The 23,236-nt window shown below is 46.6% G+C and overlaps 1 protein-coding gene and 1 long non-coding RNA gene across 17 annotated transcripts in view; one reads left to right on the top strand and one right to left on the bottom strand.

Moving 5' to 3' along the window:
- The window catches only part of APBB2 (amyloid beta precursor protein binding family B member 2), a 343,676-nt gene that overhangs the window by 6,229 nt on the left and 314,211 nt on the right, over positions 1-23,236 (bottom strand). For all 16 annotated transcript variants that reach the window (XM_034771095.1, XM_034771094.1, XM_034771089.1 and 13 more), the window contains 5 exons: positions 18,665-18,779; positions 12,799-12,886; positions 8,941-9,024; positions 8,207-8,322; positions 7,147-7,326 (listed from right to left, as the gene is read on the bottom strand). In XM_034771095.1, coding sequence (XP_034626986.1) covers positions 7,147-7,326; positions 8,207-8,322; positions 8,941-9,024; positions 12,799-12,886; positions 18,665-18,779 — 583 coding nt within the window. The remainder of the gene's footprint in view (positions 1-7,146; positions 7,327-8,206; positions 8,323-8,940; positions 9,025-12,798; positions 12,887-18,664; positions 18,780-23,236) is intronic.
- Positions 9,704-22,877, top strand: LOC117877716. The gene is made up of 3 exons (XR_004645796.1): positions 9,704-9,870; positions 12,394-14,551; positions 22,499-22,877. It is a non-coding gene; the product is annotated as an uncharacterized LOC117877716 (long non-coding RNA).

The following is a 23,236-nucleotide window of genomic DNA, read 5'->3' as shown; positions in this document are numbered from 1 at the left end:
GCGCCAGCCCTTGGGTCCTAAGGGAGAGGAGGTAATAGAGGATGAATTGGATAGATGCGGAGGAGGGGGAGGATCCCCTTTCCCTCTCCCACATGGAGAACTGATACCATTTGGCCAGGTAGGTTCGTCGCGTGGACGGTCTCTTGCTGTCAAGCAGGACCTAACACCCTCAGAACATCTCCCCTTCTCCTCATTCAACCACGGAGCAGTCACGCTGTCAAGTGGAGCGTGGCTGGGTTGGGGTGGAGGAGACGTCCTCTCTCCTGGGAGAAGAGGTCCGCTCGAAGCGGCAGCCTGTGCGGGGGGGCCACTAAAAGCTGCAGGAGGGTCCCGTACCAATGTTGACGGGCCCAATCCGGGGCTATGAGGATAATCCGTGCCCCGTCTGCCTTTACCTTCTGTAAAACTTTGCCTATCAAGGGAAAGGGCGGGAAGGCGTAGAACAGGCAGCCCGACCATGGAATTAGAAACGCGTCCGATATCGCCCCTTCGCCCTCTCCCGCCCTGGAGCAGAATCGTGGGCATAGGCGATTCTGGACGTTGGCGAACTGATCTACCTGGGGAGTACCCCACTCTAGGAAGAGCTGCTTGGCCACCTCCCCGTGTAGAGACCACTCGTGTTGTTGGGAGAAAAACCTGCTTAGGTGATCCGCGAGCGTATTGCGCTTGCCAGACAGGTGAAAAGCCCTCAAAAGGATGTTGTGGGTATACAGAACTCCCACAGGAGCTGGGCTTCCTCGCACAACGCCATGGAATGCGTGCCGCCTTGCCTGTTGATATAGTACATTGCGGTCGGATTGTCCGTGAGGACTCTGACCACTTTCCCCGCTAGGTGCTGACTGAAGGCTACGCACGCCAGGCGCACCACCCTGATTTCCCTGACATTTATGTGTAGAGATAATTCTGGGGGCGACCATCTGCCCTGGGTTTTGAAGCTCTCCACATGGGCTCCCCATCCCAGGTCCGAGGCGTCTGACACCAGATCTAGCGAGGGAGGGGACTCCCGGAATGGGATACCATGAAGCATGTTGCTCGGGAGGGACCACCATTGCAGGTCAGCCACTACACTGGGTGGCAATGTGACGACCTTGTCCAGGCCGTCCCTGGCCTGGGAATATTGGGAGGCCAGCCAGAGTTGGAGGGGCATCATCCTGAGCCTGGCGTGTCGTACCACTGAGATGCAAGCTGCCAGATGGCCTAGGATCTGAAGGCACGCCCGTGCCATCGTCACAGGGAAGGCCGTGACCGAGGCGATGAGACCCTTGAGCGTCTCGAATCTGTCCCGGGCCACCAGCGAGTCTATCAGCGCCCCTATGAAGTGTATGCGCTGAACCAGGACTAACCTGGACTTTTCCTTGTTTACTACTAGGCCTAGACTCGTGCAGGTGTCTAGCAGGAATTCCATCTGCGCCTGCATCTGGGACCGAGACTTGCCCTTGAGCAGCCAGTCGTCCAGGTAGGGGAAGATCAGCAGCCTGTTCCTCCTGAGGTGGGCTGCTACCACCGCCATGCATGTGGTAAAAACAATGGGGGCCGTGGAAAGGCCAAAGAGAAGGACTGTAAACTGGTAGTAGTCTCTCCCTACCAGGAAGTGGAGGAAGCGCCTGTGACCCTTGAAAATGTGGATAGGGAAGTATGCATCCTGGAGGTCCAGGGATGCAAACCAATCCCCAGGGTCCAGGGACGGAACAATAGAGGCCAGGGACACCATACGGAATTTGCAGCAAACCAGAAACTGTTTGAAATTCCGCAGGTGGAGGATGGGCCTGAGCCCGCCTTTTGTTTTCGGGATCAGGAAATACCGGGAGTAAAACCCTTTGCCCTGGAATTCCTGAGGTACCCTCTCCACTGCGCCCAGGGTGAGGAGGCGCGTCACCTCCTGATTTAAAAGAAGTGTGTGTTCCGGGTCCCCAGGGACATCCCGGGACGGAGGATGGTGTGGTGGGGGTGAATCGAACTGCGGCCTGTATCTCTCGGAGATGGTACTGAGGACCCACCGGTCTGATGTTATACAGGACCAATACACTCTGAAGACCGATAAACGGTTGCCAAAAAACAACTTTATTAACTGGGGGGTTCCCCTGGCAACAGGTCAGGTGGCCCCCCACAAAGAGTCAAAAACGCCTCTTCCCCTGCCTCTTGCCCTTCGAGTGGCCGGGCCGTGGGGCCAAACGGGACTGGCGCTGTGACCTACGCTGCTGGTCCCTAGGCCTCTTAGGCGGGGGCTCGTACCTACCCCTTACAGGGGGAGCTGAGGGCTGGGGTCTGGGTTTGTCCTTGGCTGGTTGGACATACAGGCCGAGAGTCTGCAGGGTGGTGCGGGAGTCCTTCACAGATGAGTGTCCGTCTGGTCCGCAAATAACGCCCTGCCCCCTGTCCTTGGGGGTGAGTGTGGGCTGGCCACGTCTTTCATGGTGGTTGACAGGTAGGATGAGTGTATAGGTACTCATGCCCCTTTGTTGGGACAAAGTACTTCCGCTCTGCCTTCTTAGAAATGGGCGGCAGAGAGGCCAGGGTTTGCCAGAGTCCACTAGAAATGTTTGCTACCCCTTGATGCAGGGGTAGGGCTACACGGCCCAGTGCCGAGGAGGACAGGACATTAAACAAATTGTCCGACGGCTCCTCCATCTCCTCACCCTGGATCTGGAGGTTGGTGGCTACTCGTTGGAGAAGCTCTTGATAAGCCTTAAAGTCCTCCTGAGAAGGAGGAGGCGGCGCCACTATGGACTCGTCCGGTGCCGACGAGACGACAGGTACCGCCTCTAGGGCATCAGGTGGTACTGGAGGGTTGCACTCCACGTCTGGGTCCGGATGTTGTGCCGGTGATTCGGTACCTGAGGACTGCTCTCGGTGCCGAGGCGGGGACGCCGAAGGCGCTTGGGATGCCCCAGCAACAGAGCGGGGCCTCGCCGGTGAGGGCGCCTGGGGCCACAGTTCCCACTGGCACCACTGTCCTTGCCATGGCACCCCTTGCCATTGAGCCGTCGGAGCCTACCAGGGTTACATGTTCCTGAGAGACGACGTGGCCCAGGGAAGGACGACTGGTAGCCGAGGTAGCTGAGGAGCCCACGGTGACATAAGAGCGGCTGGACCGATGCCGTCCTGGTCAGCTCCTGCCCCGGGATTTTGACCTCGACGACGAGGAGACGTATAAGTCAGAGGTGCTATCTCTAGACTCCCTACGACGACCGTGGCTATGACGCCTCGGTGACAGTGATGGTCGGGACATACTCCGAGCCTGGCGCACGCCGTGGTATGAGTGGCGGTGCCGATGGTGTCGCGACCTGCTATCACTCCGGCTGGAGGAGGAGCGTCGACGCTTCCTGTCCCGGTGCTTACGGCTCCTGCGGGCCGGGGAAGATTCTGGCGACTCGCTGTCAGGCGACCCCGACAACAGAGTGGAGATCTGACACGGGCTCTGGGAAGGCCCCGCAGATCAAGCAGGGACCTCAACCTCCAACCTGGCCGGGGAGGGCTGGGCGCCCAGCAGCGTCTTTCCTTGGGACCGGGGGCCTGACTCAGGTGGCACGCCCGGTACTGGCAGGACGAGGATGTCGTGCGCTGCCTGAGCTGCCTCCGGCATCTACGGGACTCTCATCATTGGAGAGGCAGGCACGGACGGGGCCGGACTACTCCGCTCCACTCGAGTCGGAGGTCTGGGCCCTGAGGGGGATCGTGGGCTGCCCAACTCGGGTCCGGCCTCACCCCTGTCCTTGTCTTGCCTTGCTTCTTGGCAGGGGAGCCGGAGCCAATACCGACTCCATAAGCAGGGTCCAGAGACGGATCTCACGTTCGCGCTTAGTCTGGGGCTTGAAGGACTTGCAGATTTTGCAGCACTCACTTATGTGAGCCTCGCCCAGACAGCGAAGACACTCGGAGTGTGGATCGCTTCTGGGCATGGAATTGCGACAGGAGTCGCATGACTTGAAGCCTGGGGCTCGGGGCATGACCCGAGCCAGGCCACTAACTGAAGAACTACTACTGTCGAAGATCGTACCACTAAGGAAAGGCGCTGCAGCAATGCTGGAGCACAAGTTCCGACTACCTTCACTGGCGGCAAGAAGGAACTGAGGGTGGGAGGAGCGTGCAGCCCTCTTTATGGCGTGATATAGAGGCGCCACTCCAGGGATCGCAGCGGGGCTCCCCCACTATGGGTACTGCTAAGGGAAAAACTTCCGGCACCGGTGCACATGGCAAGCACACACACCTACGGTGGAACACACATGAGCAATCACTCGAAGAAGAATCAAACTTAGTTATTTTAAAGGAGAATATATTGCGGAAATGTCAGGGTCTGATTTTAGAAGTGAATGAAAGCATCTCATGGGTCAATTTACTTGTATAATTTGAGAATTTACTCCAATTATTGAATGGCATATTTGCATACAGGCCTATGTCAAACTGCTCAGTGTTAGATGATCATGTAATGAGAATAAAAGGGCCCTTCATCACATTGTAGACATGGATAGGGGTAGGAGGTAGAATCATAGAAATGTAGGGCTGGGAGGGACCTCAAGAAGTCACCTACTTCAGCCCCTTGTGCTGAGGCAGGACCAAGTACACCTAAGACCATCCCAGACAGGGGTAAGTCTAACATGTTCTTAAAAACCTCTACTGAAGGGGATTCCACAACCACCCTGATAACCTATTTCTTCGGTGCTTAACTATCCTTAGAGTTAAAACTTTTACTAATATTTAAACTAAATCTCCCTTGCTGCAGGTGAAGACCATTATTTCTTGTCCCACCTCTGTGGACATGGAGAACAATTGATCACAATTCTCTTTATAACAAATTTTAATGTATTTGAAGACTTATCAGATTCCTCCTCAGTCTGCATTTCTCAAGAGTAGACATGCCCAGTTTTCTTAGCCTTTTCTCACAGGCCATGTTTTGTTGCTTTCTTCTGAACTCTCTCCAATTTGTTCACATTGTTCTGACAGTGTGGTACCCAAGACTGGACACAGTATCCATCTGAGTCCTCACCAGTGCCAATTAGACCAGGACAGTTATCTCCTGTGTCTTACAGATAACTCTCCTTTTAATATACCCCAGAATATTAGCCTTTCTTTGCAACTGCATCACATTGTTAGCTCGTATTCAATTTGTGATCTCCAATAACCCCCAGATCCTCATCAGCAGTAGTACAACCTAGCCAGTTATTCCCCATTTTGTATTTTTGCATTTTCCCTTCCTATGTGCAGTACTTTGCATTTGTCTTTATTGAATTTCACTTTGTTGATTCCAGACCAATTTTGAATTTGAATTCTGTCCCCTCCAAAGGGCTTGCAACCGCTCCACTCCAATATCCAAATCAATGAAAATATTAAATAGTAACAGACCCAGGACAGGCCCCTCTGGGACCCCACTAGGTATGTTTTCCCAGTTTGACAGTGAGCCATTAATAACTACTCTTTGAGTATGGTCTGCCACCAGGTAAGCACTCATGTTATAGTAATTCCATTGAGACCACATTTCCCTGGTTGGCTTATGAGAATGTCATGTGGGACTGTCAAAAGCCTTACTAAAAATCAAGATATATCATATCTACTGCTTCCCCCATTCACTAGGCCAGTAACCTGGTCAACATGTTTGGCATGACATGTTCTTGACAAATCCATCATAAGTTCTCAACGTATTTCTTTCTGAGCTCCCTCCCACCCCCCAAAAAAATTCTTTGGCCCACCTGTATCACAACTATTTTTCTGCATATAAAAGCCAGGGCTGGCATTAGGGGGGTACCAAGCAGGGAAACTGCCTGTGGTCCCATGCCACAGGGGGCCCTGCAAAGCTCTGTGGCTCAGGTGTTGGCTTCAGCCTCAGGTTGCAGGGGCTTCAGCACCGGTGGGCAGCGAGGCTCCAGTAGTCCAGCCCCCTGTGGGGGCAGCGGGGTTTCAGCCCAGGGCCCCAGTGAGTCTAACATCAGCCCCATTTGGCAGACCCCCTTAAACCAGTTAGTGGTTTCCCTCCCTAGTTGAGAACTGCTGCTCTAGGAGCTTACAGATTGATTGTTTAATAATTGGTTCCAGTATTTTTCCAGGTATCAAAGTTAGCTTGACTAATCTATAATTTCTGGGTCCTCCTTTATTCCCCCTTTTAAAAGATAGGTGCTATGTTTGCCCTTCTGCAGTCCTCTGGGACCACACACCTGTCCTCCATGAGTTCTTGAATGTAACTGTTAGTGGTTCCAAGAATGCGTCAGTTAGTTCCTTAAGTATCTTAGGATGAATTTCACCAGGCCCAGCTACCTGAATACATCTAACTGATGTAAATATTCATTAACCTGTCCATTCCCTATTTGTGTTGCACTCCTTCTCCCTTTTGGTTAATATTAATTGTTAATATTATGCTTCCAGTCACAACTTTCTTTTAGAGAAGCCTGAGGCAAAATAGGCATTAAACACCACAGTGTTCTTGCTGGTCATCTGTCATTAGCTCTCATTCCCCATTAAGTTGTGGATCTACACATTCCTTGATATTCTCTTGCTCCTAATGAATTTATTGAACTTCTTCTTATTGCCCTTTTATGGCCGTTGCGAGGTGTAACTCATTTTGTGCCTTAGCCTTTCTGACTTTGTCCCTACATGCTTGTGCTATTCTTTTGTATTCATCTTTAGCAATTTGTTCATGTTTTCACTTTTTGGAGGATTCCTTTTTGATTTTTGGGTAATTAAAGAGCTCCTGATGAAGCTGTGTTGTCCTCTTACTATTCTTCCTATCTTTCCTTCACACTGAGATAGTTTATTGTTGTGCCTTTAATATTGTGTCTTTGAGAAACTGCTCTCCTGAACTGCTTTTTCCCTTAGACTTTCCTCCCATGGGACCTCACCAACGAGTTCTGAGCTTGTTATAGTCTGCCTTTTTGAAGTCCATTATCCTTATTCTGCTGCTCTCACTCCTTCCTTTCCCTAAAATCATGAAATCTATCATTTCATAATCACTTTCACCCAAATAGGTAAAGTTGGTATAGGAGCATTATTTAAATTCTCAAAGATTTATTTATTTATTTATTTTGCATTAAAGATACCAGTTTTTACAGTTCTTTAAATATTATAGAGATTTAATATAATTGTAAATTTAGAATTATTACTATTTATAGTTAGTGAAAGAGCTAAGTACTACAGTTCACTTTGAAAAAGATCACTTACCATACACGCAGCCTGAACAGCTTCTGATACATTTCCTGCATTTGGTTCACACCAAAAAACATGGGATTCAAAATGCTGGTTCCCTGTATCCATAATGAAGGCAAATGTATGGACATCCTTGCCCACTCCCATAAAGGACAGGAACCGAACACGACATTCTACCATGATTTGTTCTTCATTCTGGTTACGAAGCAATGATTGCTCATTACTACAATGTATTCAATACAACTTTTTGGTATATTTCATTTACGTTTTTAAAATCCCTGGTGAAACTGTAGCTGTAGTGCTGAACTCTTATTATTTATCTGTAGAGCATTAGCAATGTGCTGAACTCAATTAACCCTTCTAAAATACAAGAAGAAGAGAGACCAAAGCGGTTGGTATTGGGCACACCACAGTTTCTAGGTTATTTCAGTTTAAAAAAGACAGACTGCGGTAAGTCATAAAACAACAACAACAACAACAACTACTTATCCACGTTGAATAGGGATTTTACCCCGGGGACACAGCAGCAGTGAAACAGACCTATTTCTTGAAAGTGTCACTCTACTGGACTTCTGGGAAAATGCTTTGTATAAAGCAGCAGCACGAAACAAAGACTGAAAGATTCCTTGTCCTTGCTAAATTGAAGAGGAGGACAGAGCAAATCTTAGCATTCAGGACTCTTGGCCCAGGGTTTAGGCTTGCAGTATTTGGGTCTCAAAAACCCAAGGAAAAGATAATGCTGATACTTATTTTTTTATACCTCATAAACATTTACAATTATTTCTAAGGGCTTGTTTTGAAGGGGCAAATAAAACTGAACCTAACAAAAGTGACTGGTAAGAACCTTGATATGCTGCGCTTTAACATAAAAGCTGAAGATGAATTGTAAGATTTTTAAAATCTCAATCTTTACTAAATGGTCCTATTGTGCACAGTTTACAGTACTGGAGGGAAATGTCAAGTGAAACAAAAGAATACACTCTAGTCCAAACAAAAATTCTATTACAGATGGGGTCTTTCTAGCTTTCTGAGATTGCACTATCAAAACTATTAGGTTAATCTATTCCTAACTTACTCTTTCATTGATGACCGTCACAGTAGCATCAGCAACATTCATGGTAACTGGCATCCACTCCTCTTTACTAGAGGAAGCCATAAGGTTTTCTATGGCACTGTTCAGCGTATCCATACCTAAAATGTAGAGGGAGGGAGAATGGGATTAAAAAAAATGTATAAAATAAATACATAAAAAAACTAGAAGAAACTATTATTTTCACCTGGAAGCACAGAAAAGAAGTTGCCTTAGATTTCTTAGCTAAAAACATTCTGATGGCAGGGGCTTAAGAAAAAAAAATGACTAGCTCCTGCTATCCTTTATTTTTTTTTTTTGTCACTTTGTAAAAACAAAAGTAGTTGCCAGTCTTCTCCTAGGAGGCTTAAAACACTGGGACAGCAGCTTGTTCAGGTAGCACCTCACTCCAGTCCTATGCACTTACAACTCCCTTCTGGCTTTTTAATTGTCACTGCTCATGTTGGGAAAGGACGCTGCAAAGGGCTTTGTCTCAGCAGCCTTCCCAAAACATTCTGGCTGAGGAAGCACAAGCCTGAGTGAGGCCATGAGCACTAGACAGCCCCATTCTCTTCCTATTTGGAGGCTCAGTTCTGACCCCTGTGCATCAGGAACATAAGTAAAGAGCGCTGTTGCTCCTTGCACTTTTCTTTACCAGTGCATGTGTAGCCAGAATCTAGCCCTTTTAGATTTTATGTAAGTCCCCTCTAGCATCAGTTAAGAACAATGGTGTTACATACCCACTGGTTTAACTACAGGTAACATGCCCAAGTACTGGACGTGGAACTTCTGTACCAGCTCTGTCTTTGGTGTTGGGAAATCTACTGCATGGGAACAAAAAAAATCAACGGCTGTTTATCAACATTCACAAGTAAAAGATACCTTTATTGCATTGATAGAAGAAATAGCTTACCAAGTAATTTTACTCTGAAAATACTGTATTGATTAAAATAGATCTGCACTCCCTACAGCTCATACAACAAAATGTTAAGTGATTTCCAGGGGAATGAAGGAGAAGGTGATGATACAACTTCCAATTCATGTAAAACTAAAAATAGGATTGTGTTCAAACCATTTAGAAAACTTGCATGAATATGTCTCTAAGGTATGAGCATATATACAGGGCTGGTCTCATATCCAGCACAGTCATGTAAAATTTGGACTCTAAGGGCTAGATCCACAAAGGGGACGTTGGCTCAATGTGGCAATACCTAACTTTGGGTGTCCTACCACCAAGTAGAGCCCATAGCCCTGAGTTAGGTGCCTAGGCTACCTAGACAATGCATGGGGAAAGTGAGGAGATTGAGGGGTTGTCTACATGGCAAGTTAATGCGCAGCAAGCCAGGGTATGAATCTACAACTAGGATTGCCAACTTTCTAACTGCACAAAACCGAACACCTGTGTTCCCTGTAAGCTGTGCAGGAGAGATCCAAGTGCCGCCCAGCCGATTAGCAGACCAGCAGCATGTGGTAAGGTTCCCCTCCCCCCACGTTGCTCCTTCCGGCAGCTGCTCCCGGGACCCTCCTGCTAGCTGTGCAGAGCGGGGGTGGACGGCAGAGGATGCTGATGTCAGCGTGTCCCCTCCCCCGCCCCTGTACCCCATCTCCGCAGAGCAGGGCAGAGGGGACAGCCTGGTTCAAGAGGACTCCGTGCTGCTGTAGTCTGAGGGGTGAGTGATTGAGTGCTTTTCTTAAAGTGACAGTGCACTGTTTCTGAGATTTCCACAGCAGCTAGCTCACACAGTCTCTGTTTCACACACACACACACACACACACACACACACACACAGTATCTCTGTGTCTTACACACAGTCTCTTTCACACTCACCTCCCAACACATACTTGTATTATTGTTGTTGTTACTTATTGGTACTTCCTGCAATGCACATCTATTCTCTGTAATTTTATTCTTTCAAAGTGTTATTTTAGTGTTTTGACTGGTCTATGCATTTCATAATTTTTATTTCTTAAATTTAATTCTTTGAGTAGTGAGTTCTAAAATGCCTAATCTGTCCTGGCTGGAGTAATTATCCCTCTGGTAACTTTTAAAATATATATATATATATATATATATATATATATATATATATATATTATGTCTAGGTTTTTTGTTTCTACTGGTGGCCCACATTTGCACATACCTTGGTGCACATCACAAAATTTATTCCACATATGGATGGAAAAAATTAGAGGGAATATTGCCGAAAACCTTGCCCCGCCTCTGCCCCAAGGCCCTGCCCTTTCTCTGAGGCTCCGCCACCCACCCACTCACTCCAGCCCCTCTCCCTCAGTCATTCACTCTCTCCCACTCACTCACTTTCACTGGACTGGGGCAGGGAGTTGGAGTGCAGGAGGGGGTGAGGGCTCTGGGGTGGGGCCAGAAATTAGGGGTTCAGGTTGTGGGAGGGGGCTGCAGGCTTGGGGTGAGACTGGGGCAGAGAGGCTTGGGATGCAGGAGGGGGCTCAGGTCTGGTGCAGTAGTTTGGGATGTGGGAGGGGGTGCAGGGTGCAGGCTGTGGGAGGGGGCTCAGGGCTGAGGCAGGGGGTTGGGGTGCAGGAGGGGGGTCAGGGTGCAAGCTCCAGGAGGGAGTTTGGGCATGGGAGGGGGCTCAGGGCTGGGGTTGGGTGCAGGAGGGAGTGTGGGCTCTGGAAGGGAGTTTGGGTGTTGGAGGGGGCTCAGGGCTGGGGCAGGGGATTCGGGGTGAGGGCTCCGGCCGGGCAGCACTTACCTCAGGCGGCTCCAGGTCGACGACGCAGAGGGGCGAAGAGCATGTCCGGCCCCTAGCCACAGGTGAGGCCAGGCAGCTCTGCATGGTGTGCGCTGCCCGCACCCGCAGGCACTGCCTGTGCAGCTCCCATTGACTGTGGTTCCCAGCCAACGAGAATTGTGGAGCCGATGCTGGGGGTGAAGACAGTGCATGGAGCTTCCCTGATCGCCCCTGCGCCTCGGGGCCGCAGGGACATGCCGGCTGCTTCCGGGAGCTGCGCAGAGCCAGGGTAGGTAGGGAGCCTGCCTTAGCCCCACTGCGCTGCTGACCGGACTTTTAACGGCCCGGTCAGCCCGATAGCTGCCAGGGTCCCTTTTCTATCACGCATTCCAGTCAAAAACTGGACAACGCACCAGCTTATTGCACAGTAACTCGCCATTTGGACACTGCTACAGAAGTGGATGTCCTGGAGTGTGGCTTGACAAACTATGCTTTCAAACAGCAGAATGCTAAGCTGCACCCTGGGACTTTCACTGTGCTGTGGCAACATCCACCTGGCCTTCTACTGTGCAGCAAGCTGGTATGCTTTAAATTCGCACCCTAGCTTGCCATGCACTAACTCACTGTGTAGACAAGTCCTAAGAAGAGGATTCACAACAGCTCGCGTGCTGGGCAGAGAGCCATCTGAGCTAGCCAATAGGAAATACTGAAGAGAGGGGCAGGACTAAGTTCCTCCACTCAAAGGAAGTTGGGCACCTAACTGGAGGTCAGATGAAAGCACTTATCTCCACTTTGGATTCACAGCCATGAACCCTCCTGGAGTTAGGCACCTAAGACAGATCAGTGCCTTTTCAATGAAATAAGAGCAGGAGTAGCATTATCCCTCTCCCCACCTAATATAGCCCAGTGGTTAGAGCACTCACTGAGGATGTGGGAAACCCCAGTTCAAATCCCCATTCTGACAGAGGTCAAGAAGTCTCCCACCTCCCAGGTGAATGCCCTAACTGCTGGGTTATGTGGTATTCTAGGGTGGGTCTGTTTCAGTTTCTCTTGTTGAAGCTGTTCCACTTTGTATGAAATACTCAAAAAGTCACTGGAACCTGGGTCTCCCAGGTGGGTGTGTTAGCCACTTTTTGTCTCTGATCTAATGACTATTTACATTTTTCATACAAAGTGAAATAGCTTCAATAGGAGAGATTGAGTCCCTTTGTGAACCAAGCCCCTGTGTTTTTAAACCATGCCTATGAACGTGCCCTCTATGTGCCAGGAGAAACCAATGTCTGTGTGAACAGCTGATGCAAATAAAAAAAACCCCATGAACAACATATAGGAGCGTGTTGAGATATTCAGTGCAGGCAAATGGATTTAAAACATATACCTTGCATTAGTTACTGTGTGTAAGTCTCCTGGGCTGCTTTCAACATATCAACCATTAAGCTAAGAGAAAGGAACACAAAGCCATTTTTCTTTTACCCCACACTACAGGGTACAGCACATAGTTGACTGGAAAATTTGCTTGCTCATCAGCCTCTGAAGCTCACATTGATGCTGAAATTCAGGAAGAGTCTGGATCTGCTATAACTCCTCTGAACCCATTGATTAATTGGAATAGATTTTGTTTTTATGCAGCTCTGGCATATCATTTCCACTACTGAGGTGTGAAATTTACACATTTTGAAAGACCAGAGGAAATAAACAAGTTGCCATAACTGAGCAGAATTGCACTACTGTCAACGTTACCAATAAAAGTATTTTGCTGTAACATCATCAGATACGCTATCTAAAAGACACCGTTAGCCTTCCTTTCAGCTCGATTTTTGTTAAATACAACATTAAGGGACTGTATCTAAAACTGGACCATAATATAAAGTTAATTCTGGCATACAGTACCTTGCAGGGGAACATCCAGGGTGACATTTGTCCGCTCTTGCAAGGAGCTGCAAGCCACAGCTTTAGCATTCTTCCGTTCAGCCATAATCTGGAGAAGACGGCAATAGAACAGCATTTTTCCCCCCCAAGATATATTACAGTAGCAATTCCAAGTATAAATTTACTCTCATTACACCCCTAATCTGGGAAATCTGCAATTAGTCAGAGTCCATATGACCAAAAGAGATACTAAAATTAATTTTCTTTCAGTTTATTTACAATTCTCTCTTTGCGGGACGTAGAGCTACAAATAGATATGAAAAATACATGAAGTGAAAATTAGCAGTTTATATGTTCAAAAACTGCAGTGAGGAAGGACATAGAAAGTAGTATAACTAAATCTATACAAATAAAAAGTGAAGAAGCACTTGTCATCCCATGCATATTTCTGATCTACCTATTTACATATACCCTCCTGAGAAAAGAGTTACCATTGTGACCCTGGCTGTGTTGGAATGTAATGTACAACTACATTTTGTTTATGTTTTAGTAATACACAAACTGCCATTTTAAGTACATTTTACAGAGAGGTCTAGTGGTCTGAGCACAGGACCTGGAGGCAGAAACTTGCTCTAAAATCATGGCTCTCACACTGGCTCCCTCTGTTTGTGATTATTATACTTTGAGGTTGCTTTCTGTTTATGAGGCAATATTCATATCCTGGGCTAAATAAAATAAGAGCTGTTGCTGAGAGTCGGCTAGCTTAAGAATAAGGCCCTGATTCAGTAGAACAAGTCCATCCAATGGTATGTAAGAATGTACTTAATTGCTTTGCTGACTCAGGGCCATAACTATCATTGAGGGCTTGTCTACACCGGGGGTTTAACTCAGGCTGCTTGACCTAAAAATGCCTGTGTACAAGCAACATAGTTCCTTTGAGTGCACTAACTCCACATTTATCACAAACTCTGGAGTCTTCTTTCAAGTTAGATGCAAACTTAGTTAACACGGTCTATTGTTAGTGCGCACACAATGCTGCTTCACACTACTTTGGAAGTCCTCCAACTGCTATCCCACACTCCTTTGCAGACATGTATGATGGACCTGTGTGTTTACCTGTGTCCCCTCCCACTGCTCTGGAGTCAAATTGACAAGATATCTCCCTCATCTGCCAGGATCAGACCATTTATTCCTGGATTCCAATATACTTCTGTTACAACAATATTACTCCAGCAGCCTCTACAACTGTGCTTCCAACAGCTGCTTGGCGCCATGCTGAGACTCTAGATCTCACTACCATCTGGGGAGAAGCAACAGTGCAGCAAGCTCTTGGGGCCAGCCACCAGAATGAAGATGTGTTGGTGGACAACTGACTAGCAATGTCCACAAGGGGTCACAACCAGGACACCAACTAGTACCAGATAAAGACCAAACAGCTCAGGAGACTGTACACTACAATCCTAGATGCAAGAAGAGTCTGGCTGTGGAAATATAACCTATCTATTTTTTGAGGAGCTGGACAGGATATTAAGCAATTACACAGCCAAGGAGGTTGTGGATCCTGTGCACAGCTGCACCCCCTTCTCCTGAGGACAAGCGACAAGAGTCATTGAAGGAAGAACACAAGTAGCACAGCGAAGAGCTCTCCCCACAAAGCCAGAATCTCTTCAGGACTCAGGACTCTGAGGGTAGCCATGTTGGAAGCCAGCCTGATTCCCAGCCAGAAGCTAGCCCGGGACTGAGGAGGCAGATCCTATCAAAGAAACCTTGGCATGTAAGTATTGACCTTTACAATTTATTATTACACTATACTGCTGTGCTGATTTCTGTTCCAGTGCCCCATTTTGTGTGGATGTGAGCTAGAAGCCTTTCTGAGTCTCCAGTTCCTGCCTCCTTCAGCCCTCTCTGTCCCCCTCTGCCCCCCACATACATGTTCTCAAAATGGTGGCTGGTTTGACAGGGCAACCAGCTTCTGTCTCATGGTAAAGCCCAAATCATCAACTGTTCACAAGCCCATGGTGTAGAGGGCACCTACCCATCTCCCTGTTTTCCTCCTGACATCTGCCTTGAAGCTCCTGGCTCCCCGTGGGGAACCTGGGAGGTGCCAGGACTCCAGGCACGGCGCTCCCTACTGGGAGCTTGTAAAGAGGGGGCAGCCAGACTCCTGGCAGCCAGAGTCCTGGCAGCCCGCAGCTGAGATCCTAGGGATGCAGTTGGGCTACTGGCAGCAGGGAGCCAACAACCCGGGGGCAGCTTGGCTCACAGCAGGGACTGCGTAAGGTGCTAAGAGCCTGAGCTCTCAGCCCCCCACACTAACCTTCTTAAGTTGGTGGAAGTGCTCCTGGTGAGGACACGCACCGCTGACAAAAGGAGAGTAGTGCGGAGAACCACCAGCGCAATTACTAACATAGGGTGACTGAAGTTTCTAGTGTAGACGTGCCCTCAGGGAGAGCATAGCCATACAGCTCTTAAAGGCTTTCTGTGTAAGCCTGTGAAAAAAGACTGGGAGCAGTTAAGGCATCAAACAATCAGTGCAGAACCCGCTCTGTTTTTCTCTGCACTTTCAGCATGCCTGCAATGGAGATAAAGCAGAATCTGAGGTTATGGCTACACTACAGCTTAAGTCGACATAAGTTATGTCGCTCTGGGGTGGGAATTAGCTACCTGCATAAGCAACATAATTTATGGCGACTTAAGTGCTGGTGTAGACAGTGCTGTGTTGTGGGAGTGCTCCTTCTGCCAACATAGCGACTGCCACTTGTAGGGGCTGGAGTAATTAAGCTGAGGGGAGAGCACCTTCCCATCAGCTTAGAAAGGCTACACAGAGAGCTTACAGCAGTACAGCTACATCTGTGCAGCTGCGTCACTGTCAGCTCTCTAGTGTAGCCATAGCCTAAGACTGACAGATTGCTTGATTTTGGTCTTGACATTCTGCGGGATAGCTGTATGGGAATTGCCCCCAATATAGATCACAATTCCCTTCCACTCCATCTTGGTGAATAACTTCACAGCATAGCTCGCTGGTCTGCCCTTTGCTTTTCTGAATAAGGCCATTTTCTGTTTCCTAGTCACTTATCTCAGTGTAACGTCACAGAGTCAGGACAGCTTAAAGGGGATGAAGAAGGAATTAGTATCCAGCTCACTCCCAGATGCCTCCCCACTAACCCTCCAACACTAGAGAAGCACCTGCAAAGCCAAACCAGGAACATAATTCCCCATAGCCTAAACTGCAAAGAGAGTGGCAGCAGCAGATTCTCATGGCTATGATGTAGCTGTGTTGGCACAAAGAATGGACTTCCAGCTTGAACAGTCCCTTGCAAGTCTTCTTCCTTCAGCAAGTTTCAGTATGGGACGATTTAGACTTCTTAAATCCCTCTAAGTTGCATCTTTGAACCCCCTTCATGGCTGGCCTCATGTTCTACTTCCTTCAATCTTAGCTGCATAAACCTTCTGTAAAAGTGTACCTTTGTCTGGGAGTTGTACATGACCCCACCATTGCCATCCTCTTATCAACTGGTGCAGGACTGCAACTTGCCAGGATCATGTAAGTATCTCCTAGTTTGTGACAAAAATCAAACCAATGGACATGAAGAATATGCCGGAACTTTTGACACTGAGAACTGTTTAGTTTCCTCTCCTCAACTCTTTTTAATGGCCATGTTTCTGCCCTAACGGCATTATCATCACTACCGGGTTGAGCACTCATATCTTAGCTGTCACACAGACGTCCTGCAGCCCAGAGGCCTTTGAAGACGCTGAAATGTCACTGATGCAAGACAGAGCCAACATGTGACTTCTTCAGTTATAGAACTTCCTGCCGTCAACTGACTACTCCGACAAAGAAAACTTTTCACCCATTCTGTATCATTGCCATCTACATGAAGCATCAGCAAGTTATTCATTCCCATTTTATAGGAGGCATGCCTAGCTTTGGTTTTATCACCACTGATCCTAAGTCATTCCTTACACTGTAAAACACAAAACAGGGGTTTAAATGTGCAATATGCAAATCAGCACACTAAATAATTTGCATAAAACACACAGAGCAGAACAAAATGTGTCTACTATACTTGCAGTGTTTGCAACTCAGACTGCAAAACACAAAATGAATGAAAATGAAAATAAATAAATAAAAAAAACCCAGACAAACTGACCATAAAGAAAAAGGAAACAAACTTCATTGATTTTCATTCTCCAAACTGAGAAAAATGTACAAAGCAAACACAAACATACTTCCAGACACAAAATGTAAACTGGATTTTAAAACGTAAAGTTTTAATAACCCCAAGCACTGTTAGTAAGATAGGCAACTAAATGTGTGTTTTATTTTAGAAGCATCCCTTTAAATAGTCAAATTTTAAACAGAAGAAAAAAACAAATCAAAAAAGTTTTTTTAAAGGGACACGATTAACTTGAAAACTAGTGGAGTTTCAATAAGAGTTAAAAATAGTCTCAGGTACTACACCTGCTTCAGTTCCCCTGCCAATTTTTATAGTTTTTCAGTCAGATTTTCCTATTTTGTAAAAGGCTTTACTACTGAAGGAAAGACCCACACAAGCAGAGGGCACTGATTAATTGACCATTCAGGGGAACAGATAATTTGTCAAACTCACAATGTAAACCAACTGATAACAAAGAAATGTCGATCTCTAATCACTTTCAGTTAAAGGAATCTCACGTATTACTTGAAACAAAAGTAGGTTAAAAAAAATTCAGAAAAAAAGCAATTTTTAAGTTGATGGTGTCACTAACAGATTTTTCAGGCATTAGCAGCCAGAAGAATACCATTAAATCTAAAAAGGTCTTTTTTATTTAGCCATGACACTATTCACCATTCCTATTTGTTTGCAATAATGTCTATTACAAGTCTAGGGTTGCCAACTTTCTAATGGCACAAAACTGAACAGCCTTGCCCCACACCCTTCTCTTAGGCACCACCCTTTCCCCCAGACCCCGCCCCTGCTCACTCCATCCCCTCTCCCTTTGTCACTCGCTCTCCCCCACCCTTACTCACTTTCACTTTTGGGCTGGGGTGCAGGAGGAGATGCGGGCTCTGGGGTGGGGCCGAGGATGAGGGGTTTGGAGTGCAGGAGGGGGCTCAGGGCTGGGGCAGGGGTGCAGGAGGGGGTGTGGGCTGCAAGCTCTGGGAGGGAGTTTGGGTGTGGGAGGGGTTCTGACCTGGCAAGGGGTTGGAATGCGGGAGCGGGTTTGGGGTGTGGGCTCTGGCCGGGCAGCACTCACCTCAGGCAGCTCCCGGAAGCGGCCGGCATGTCTGGCTCCTAGGCAGAGGAGCCGTGGGGCTCTACGCGCTGCCCGTGCCCACAGGCGCCACCCCTGCAACCAGGAACTGTGGCCAATGGGAGCTGTGGAGCTGGCACTCGGGGCGGAGGGAGCCCTTGCACTTAGGGGCCACATGGACATGCCGGCTGCTTCTGGGAGCCGCGTGGAGGCAGGGAGCCTGCCTTAGCCCCACTGCACCACCGACTGGACTTTTAGCCGCCTGGTCAGCAGTGCTGACCAGAGCCACCACGGTCACTTTTCGACTAGGCCTTCTGGTCGAAAACCAGATACCTGGCAACCTTAATTATAATTGTCCCACTGACAACCCTCGTACTTCCTCTTTATTAGATTAAAAAAGTTTTTAAGCTATACAGACATTGGTCAAATCTATAACAGATACTGTGGCCTTCAAATCTAAATGTTCATCTTCTCATAGTTTATTGATGCCACTCACGCCCCTTCCTTTACAAACGCTTAGAGCTACACCATTACTTACTGTTAGGGCCACAGACTAACAGCATAAGGCCACAAATTAGAGTGCTGCTTATAGTAACAGTTCTAAGAACCATTCACGAGGTTAATGAATGAGTTGTTATAATCCACTTGCCTTAGAACAGATTTCGTGCAGACTTGTTGCGATGGCTTTCGCAGGCGTATCACATCGAAAGACGTGACATTTCAAAATCCTTGTGTCTTTGTCTCTTGCTACATAAGCAAAGTCTCTGTGCAGACAAAATGAATTAACACATTTTAAATAGCAGCATCTAAAAAAATTGCAAGTTTGGCTTTAATTTAAGAAGCATATGTCTGAGTTGTCATAGAACAAAATCAGTGGCTCAGCCAAAACAGCTACATCAACAAATAGGCACTAACTTGACACCACTGCATATCCATGAAATACATTACCAGTCTCTGATGCTTACCCTCTAAAGAGCTCATTGCAACTTTCGAACTCTGAAAACTCATTGCGTTTATAACCCATAAATCCAACAGCAATTGTAAATGTACATGGAAATTTAAAAGAACATTTTATTAAATACTTAAAGAATAAAGACAGCTAAAGCAGAGGGAAAATAGTGTGCTTTTCTGCAAAGATTCATATTCAGCTTCTAAAATAATAGAAAACAAGACAAGCACCCAGCAAACTATCTGAAGAAAAGCTGTATTTCAAAGAATTAGAAAATGCTTAAGATATGCAAACAGTAATTAGAAATACGATTGCATAAGGGAGATGTGTGCCTGCTGAGCTTCACTCACATTAATTGACCTAAATTTCTGACCTTACTACTTTTTCAAATGTTAAATAACTTTAAAGTAAATGCCCTGTAACAAAAAGATTGTTTGCCTAATACTAAGCACTCACACAGTATAGCATGGCTTCAGAGTGCTGAAGCTCTAATTCAGCCTCACAACCACCCTGTTGCGGCATTTTGTTTACCCACCTTACAGGTGGGAACCCTGAGGAGCAGCTGGCCCTGCAGTGTAGGCAGACCATACAGGAGCAGGATTGAAGGGATGGCAGACACAATCCAGGCAAAGCTTTAACTACCTTTCTCTGCAGCCTTCCACCCACCCTTTTTCCCCCTTTCTCATCATGTGCTGCCCCCTCAGCACACAGTCACTAGCCTTTGCCACTTAGTCAACAGTCCCTGCCAATTGCAAATTTCTCCCCTGTGCCCGACCCCCAGCAGATTGGCTGACTAGAATTAGACAAGACATGGCAAGCTGACCCCCAATCATTCCGTCAGCCTGAAGACACTCTTCAATGCCTTTCCCTCAGAGGGAGGCTGATGACAAGTACTCCAACCCAGAAGCTCCACCATTAAGATGATGGACAAGGAGCCCCATATGGGAAAGTCTAATCCTTTTTTGTTAGTGCATACAGTGGGCCAAATCTTTAGCTGATGTAAATTAGTGAAGCTCCCTTCTGACCCAGTATCTCAAAAGTAAAACTGGACTAAAAACTCCAAATAGGTTGCATTCATCAGGCCTCATGGTGAACTGAGGGAAAGGGGTATATTTAACTATGCTATCTCGAAAAATTATTAGCTATGGAAAAAATGAACTGATTGTTACATAAAACCATCATGAATTTTATATCTTGTGAAGGGGCTGCACATTAATCAAGCCTGCTAGTGCAGCCCTGAAGGGTTTGTAGGAACCATGTTTGTAAGCATTTAGGGTCCCCCAGTCACCCAAACACCTTTATTAATGCTGGTTGGTACTGGAACAGTAAATATGTTTTTCTAGACTTTTTGAAACTTTGGACTGTTTTTTAAAACTACAACCTTCTAATTTCCCACCTTTCAAGCATTTTTGTTTTTTTACCTACAATTCCAGATATTTTGTATGTTGTTATAACTATAACATTCTAGCAGTGCTGTTTTAAATGAATAGATATGGATTTACAACCATAACTCTATCGAAGAGTTTCTGATTAGAAACAAAACAAAAAAACGAGGAGTCCTTGCGGCACCTTAGAGACTAACAAATTTATTTGGGCAGTCTCTAAGGTGCCACAAGGACTCCTCGTTGTTTTTGCTGATACAGACTAACAAGGCTACCACTCTGAAACCTGATTAGAAGCACACACTATCTCCCTCTCTCTTCCCTTCTCCCCGCCTTATGTGAAAAAAGATCACTGGTAATGATTATGCCCCCAACACTGCAGAGACAATGGATCCCTGTATGCAGCTCATTGCAGGATTAGGGCCTACTGTAATGAAGTGCTGATTTAAAGGCTAAAATCTGTGTTTATATGAATTTAAAATGCTAATGGAAGCCATCTGCTTTACCATTCCATGAATTTACTATTTACTGAGTATTTACTTCAGTCAATACTATTCCTTTGAGCCCTCTTAACAAGCGTATCCTTGGAAGATTATCCTATGTTTTCACTGGGTTGTTTACATAAATAAGGCCCTGATTCTGCAACCTGCTTTGCACGGGCAGGTCACAGCACCTAAGCAGAGCCCAACAGAAGTCAGCAGAGGTCTGCACAGGCTCAGGGTCCACCCATGTGGAGCAGTTTGCAGAATCAGGGCTAAATAAGAGAATTAACTTCAAGGACTAGCACACGTATTCTCAAATACAGAACAGATTTGGGTAGTGCCTTCTGCTATGAGTGAAGTTAGTCAGTTATCAGTTATTTTCTTATAAATAAAAAAGCAATATATAAGATGAGACAAAACCATTAAAGCAAATCCAATCAGGGTTTTGAAAACGTGCTGTGAAATCCATGATTATAAAACAGCATTAGAAATTCTCGCACTCTGCTTGATCAGCACTGGCAATATCCTGGCACATCAACACCATTCTAAACTATTGTGTTTTGCTTTACTGAACCACATCGGACAATGTACCTCAACTAACAAGCTAAGTTTTTTGGAGCATATTACACAAAAGCCTCTGCAGCCATATTTAATCCAGCCCTGTTGAGAAATTACTTGAGTTTTCATGCTGAATTGCAAAGATTTAAAATCTTAAAAAGATAAACCCCCCCACTAAATAATAAAAAAACGTATTTAGAAAGCACCCCTTTTCTTATGGGGGGTGCTCACTGTTCAAAACAGACTAAACTATTATAACAGCATAAGATAGACAAAACCAATGCTATAAAGACCAAAGAAAGAAGGGTGGTTATGGTTTAACTGGGAAACTCAGAAAAGGGTTGTCTAACACGGTGGTTCCCAAACTAAGGGCGCGGCTTGTTCAGGGTAAGCCCCTAGCAGGCCGGGCCCGTTTGTTTACCTGCTGCGTCCGCAGGTTCGGCCAATTCAGCTTCCAGTGGCTGTGGTTCGCCATTCTCGGCCAATGGGAGCTGCAGGAAGTGGTGCGGGGGGAGGGACGTGCTGGCCGCCGCTTCCAACAGCCCCCACTGGCTTGGAGCGGCGAACCGCGGACACTGGGAGCTGCGATCGGCCGAACCTGCAGAAGCAGCAGGTAAACAAACCGGCTCGGCCCATCAGGGGCTTACCCAAAACAAGCCGCGCCCCTAGTTTGGGAACCACTGGTCTAACACCTTCTACTATAAAAGATTCTTGTGACTTTTCTTTCAGAAGTATTAATACTGCCATTGTTTGCAGCAGACATATGATATCCTGCATGGAAAACCTCATAGATTACAGATGTGCCTTTTCTTTGTCCCATTTCAGTCCGTTCAGATTTAACAGAGTTGAAAAGTGTTAAAAATCACCATTCCCCCTGCCCCCCAAATTCTGTCAGAATGCCAAAAATCACTGAACATTTTAAAGAGACTGGCCCATGTTTCTGCCAAGGCAACAGCAGACACTCTGCTGGGAATGTCTGGGAGCTGCCAGAAGCTGTTGCTAGGGGTGGCAGGGCAATGCGAGAGAACGCCAAGCTAGACTTCCCCCAAAATCTCTTTTCCACCTCCCAACTTGGCACATGATCCCAGCATTTCTGTCTCTCTCTCTGGCAGGAGGAAGAGAGACCAGACTAGACTCCCCATATCCTCTCCTGGACTCAGCGTATGGCACCAGCATCCCATCCCCATATTCTAGGATAACACTCTCTTCTCCTGTAGTCAGGTAATGTGGTTAGCTCTCTACCTCAGGTTGTAGCAATCTGTGCTGTAGGGTTTAAGGCTCAGAGTTCTAGCCCTGTGGATGATGTATGAAGGGGAGGATTATTACCATTGCACATAACATAATTTGTTTTCACCTTTGTCCTTGAAAAACTCCTAGGCAATGACATACAAAAAACTACATTAACAGAACCTTATTTTGCTTGCAACATTCTCAATAGTTAGGAAATGCCAGAATTACGGTTGCCCATGCAACCTTAATTCAGCCTCCTTGTGAAAATGTACTGTCATTTTGATTACAGAATGATATACTATTTTTCCCACAGGACCCCTGCCTCACTCAGTGCACAGGCTGGGTGCACAAGAAAGATGATTTAGGGTGGCATAGGCGCAACTGTAAATCTGGCATGTTCTAACTTCCCAGTGCTTGACTTCGCAACCTAAATAATGGTAATTTAACGAAGTTTTGTATGTAATACCACGTATTCATAACAAGGCAGAACTAAATATACGCAGTTAATGACAATCAGCAGCAAAAATTATTTAGTAAATATTTGATCGATTTCAACTTGTGAGGAGCCAAAAAAGCCTGCACTATGACGTTTCAGGGAATTGGGCTCAAGCCCATCAAAT

Source organism: Trachemys scripta, chromosome 5 (genome assembly GCF_013100865.1).
Source record: "Trachemys scripta elegans isolate TJP31775 chromosome 5, CAS_Tse_1.0, whole genome shotgun sequence".
NCBI lineage: Eukaryota > Metazoa > Chordata > Testudines > Emydidae > Trachemys > Trachemys scripta.
Note: the sequence above shows the minus strand (reverse complement) of the source record. Positions and strands in the feature narration are given on the sequence as shown.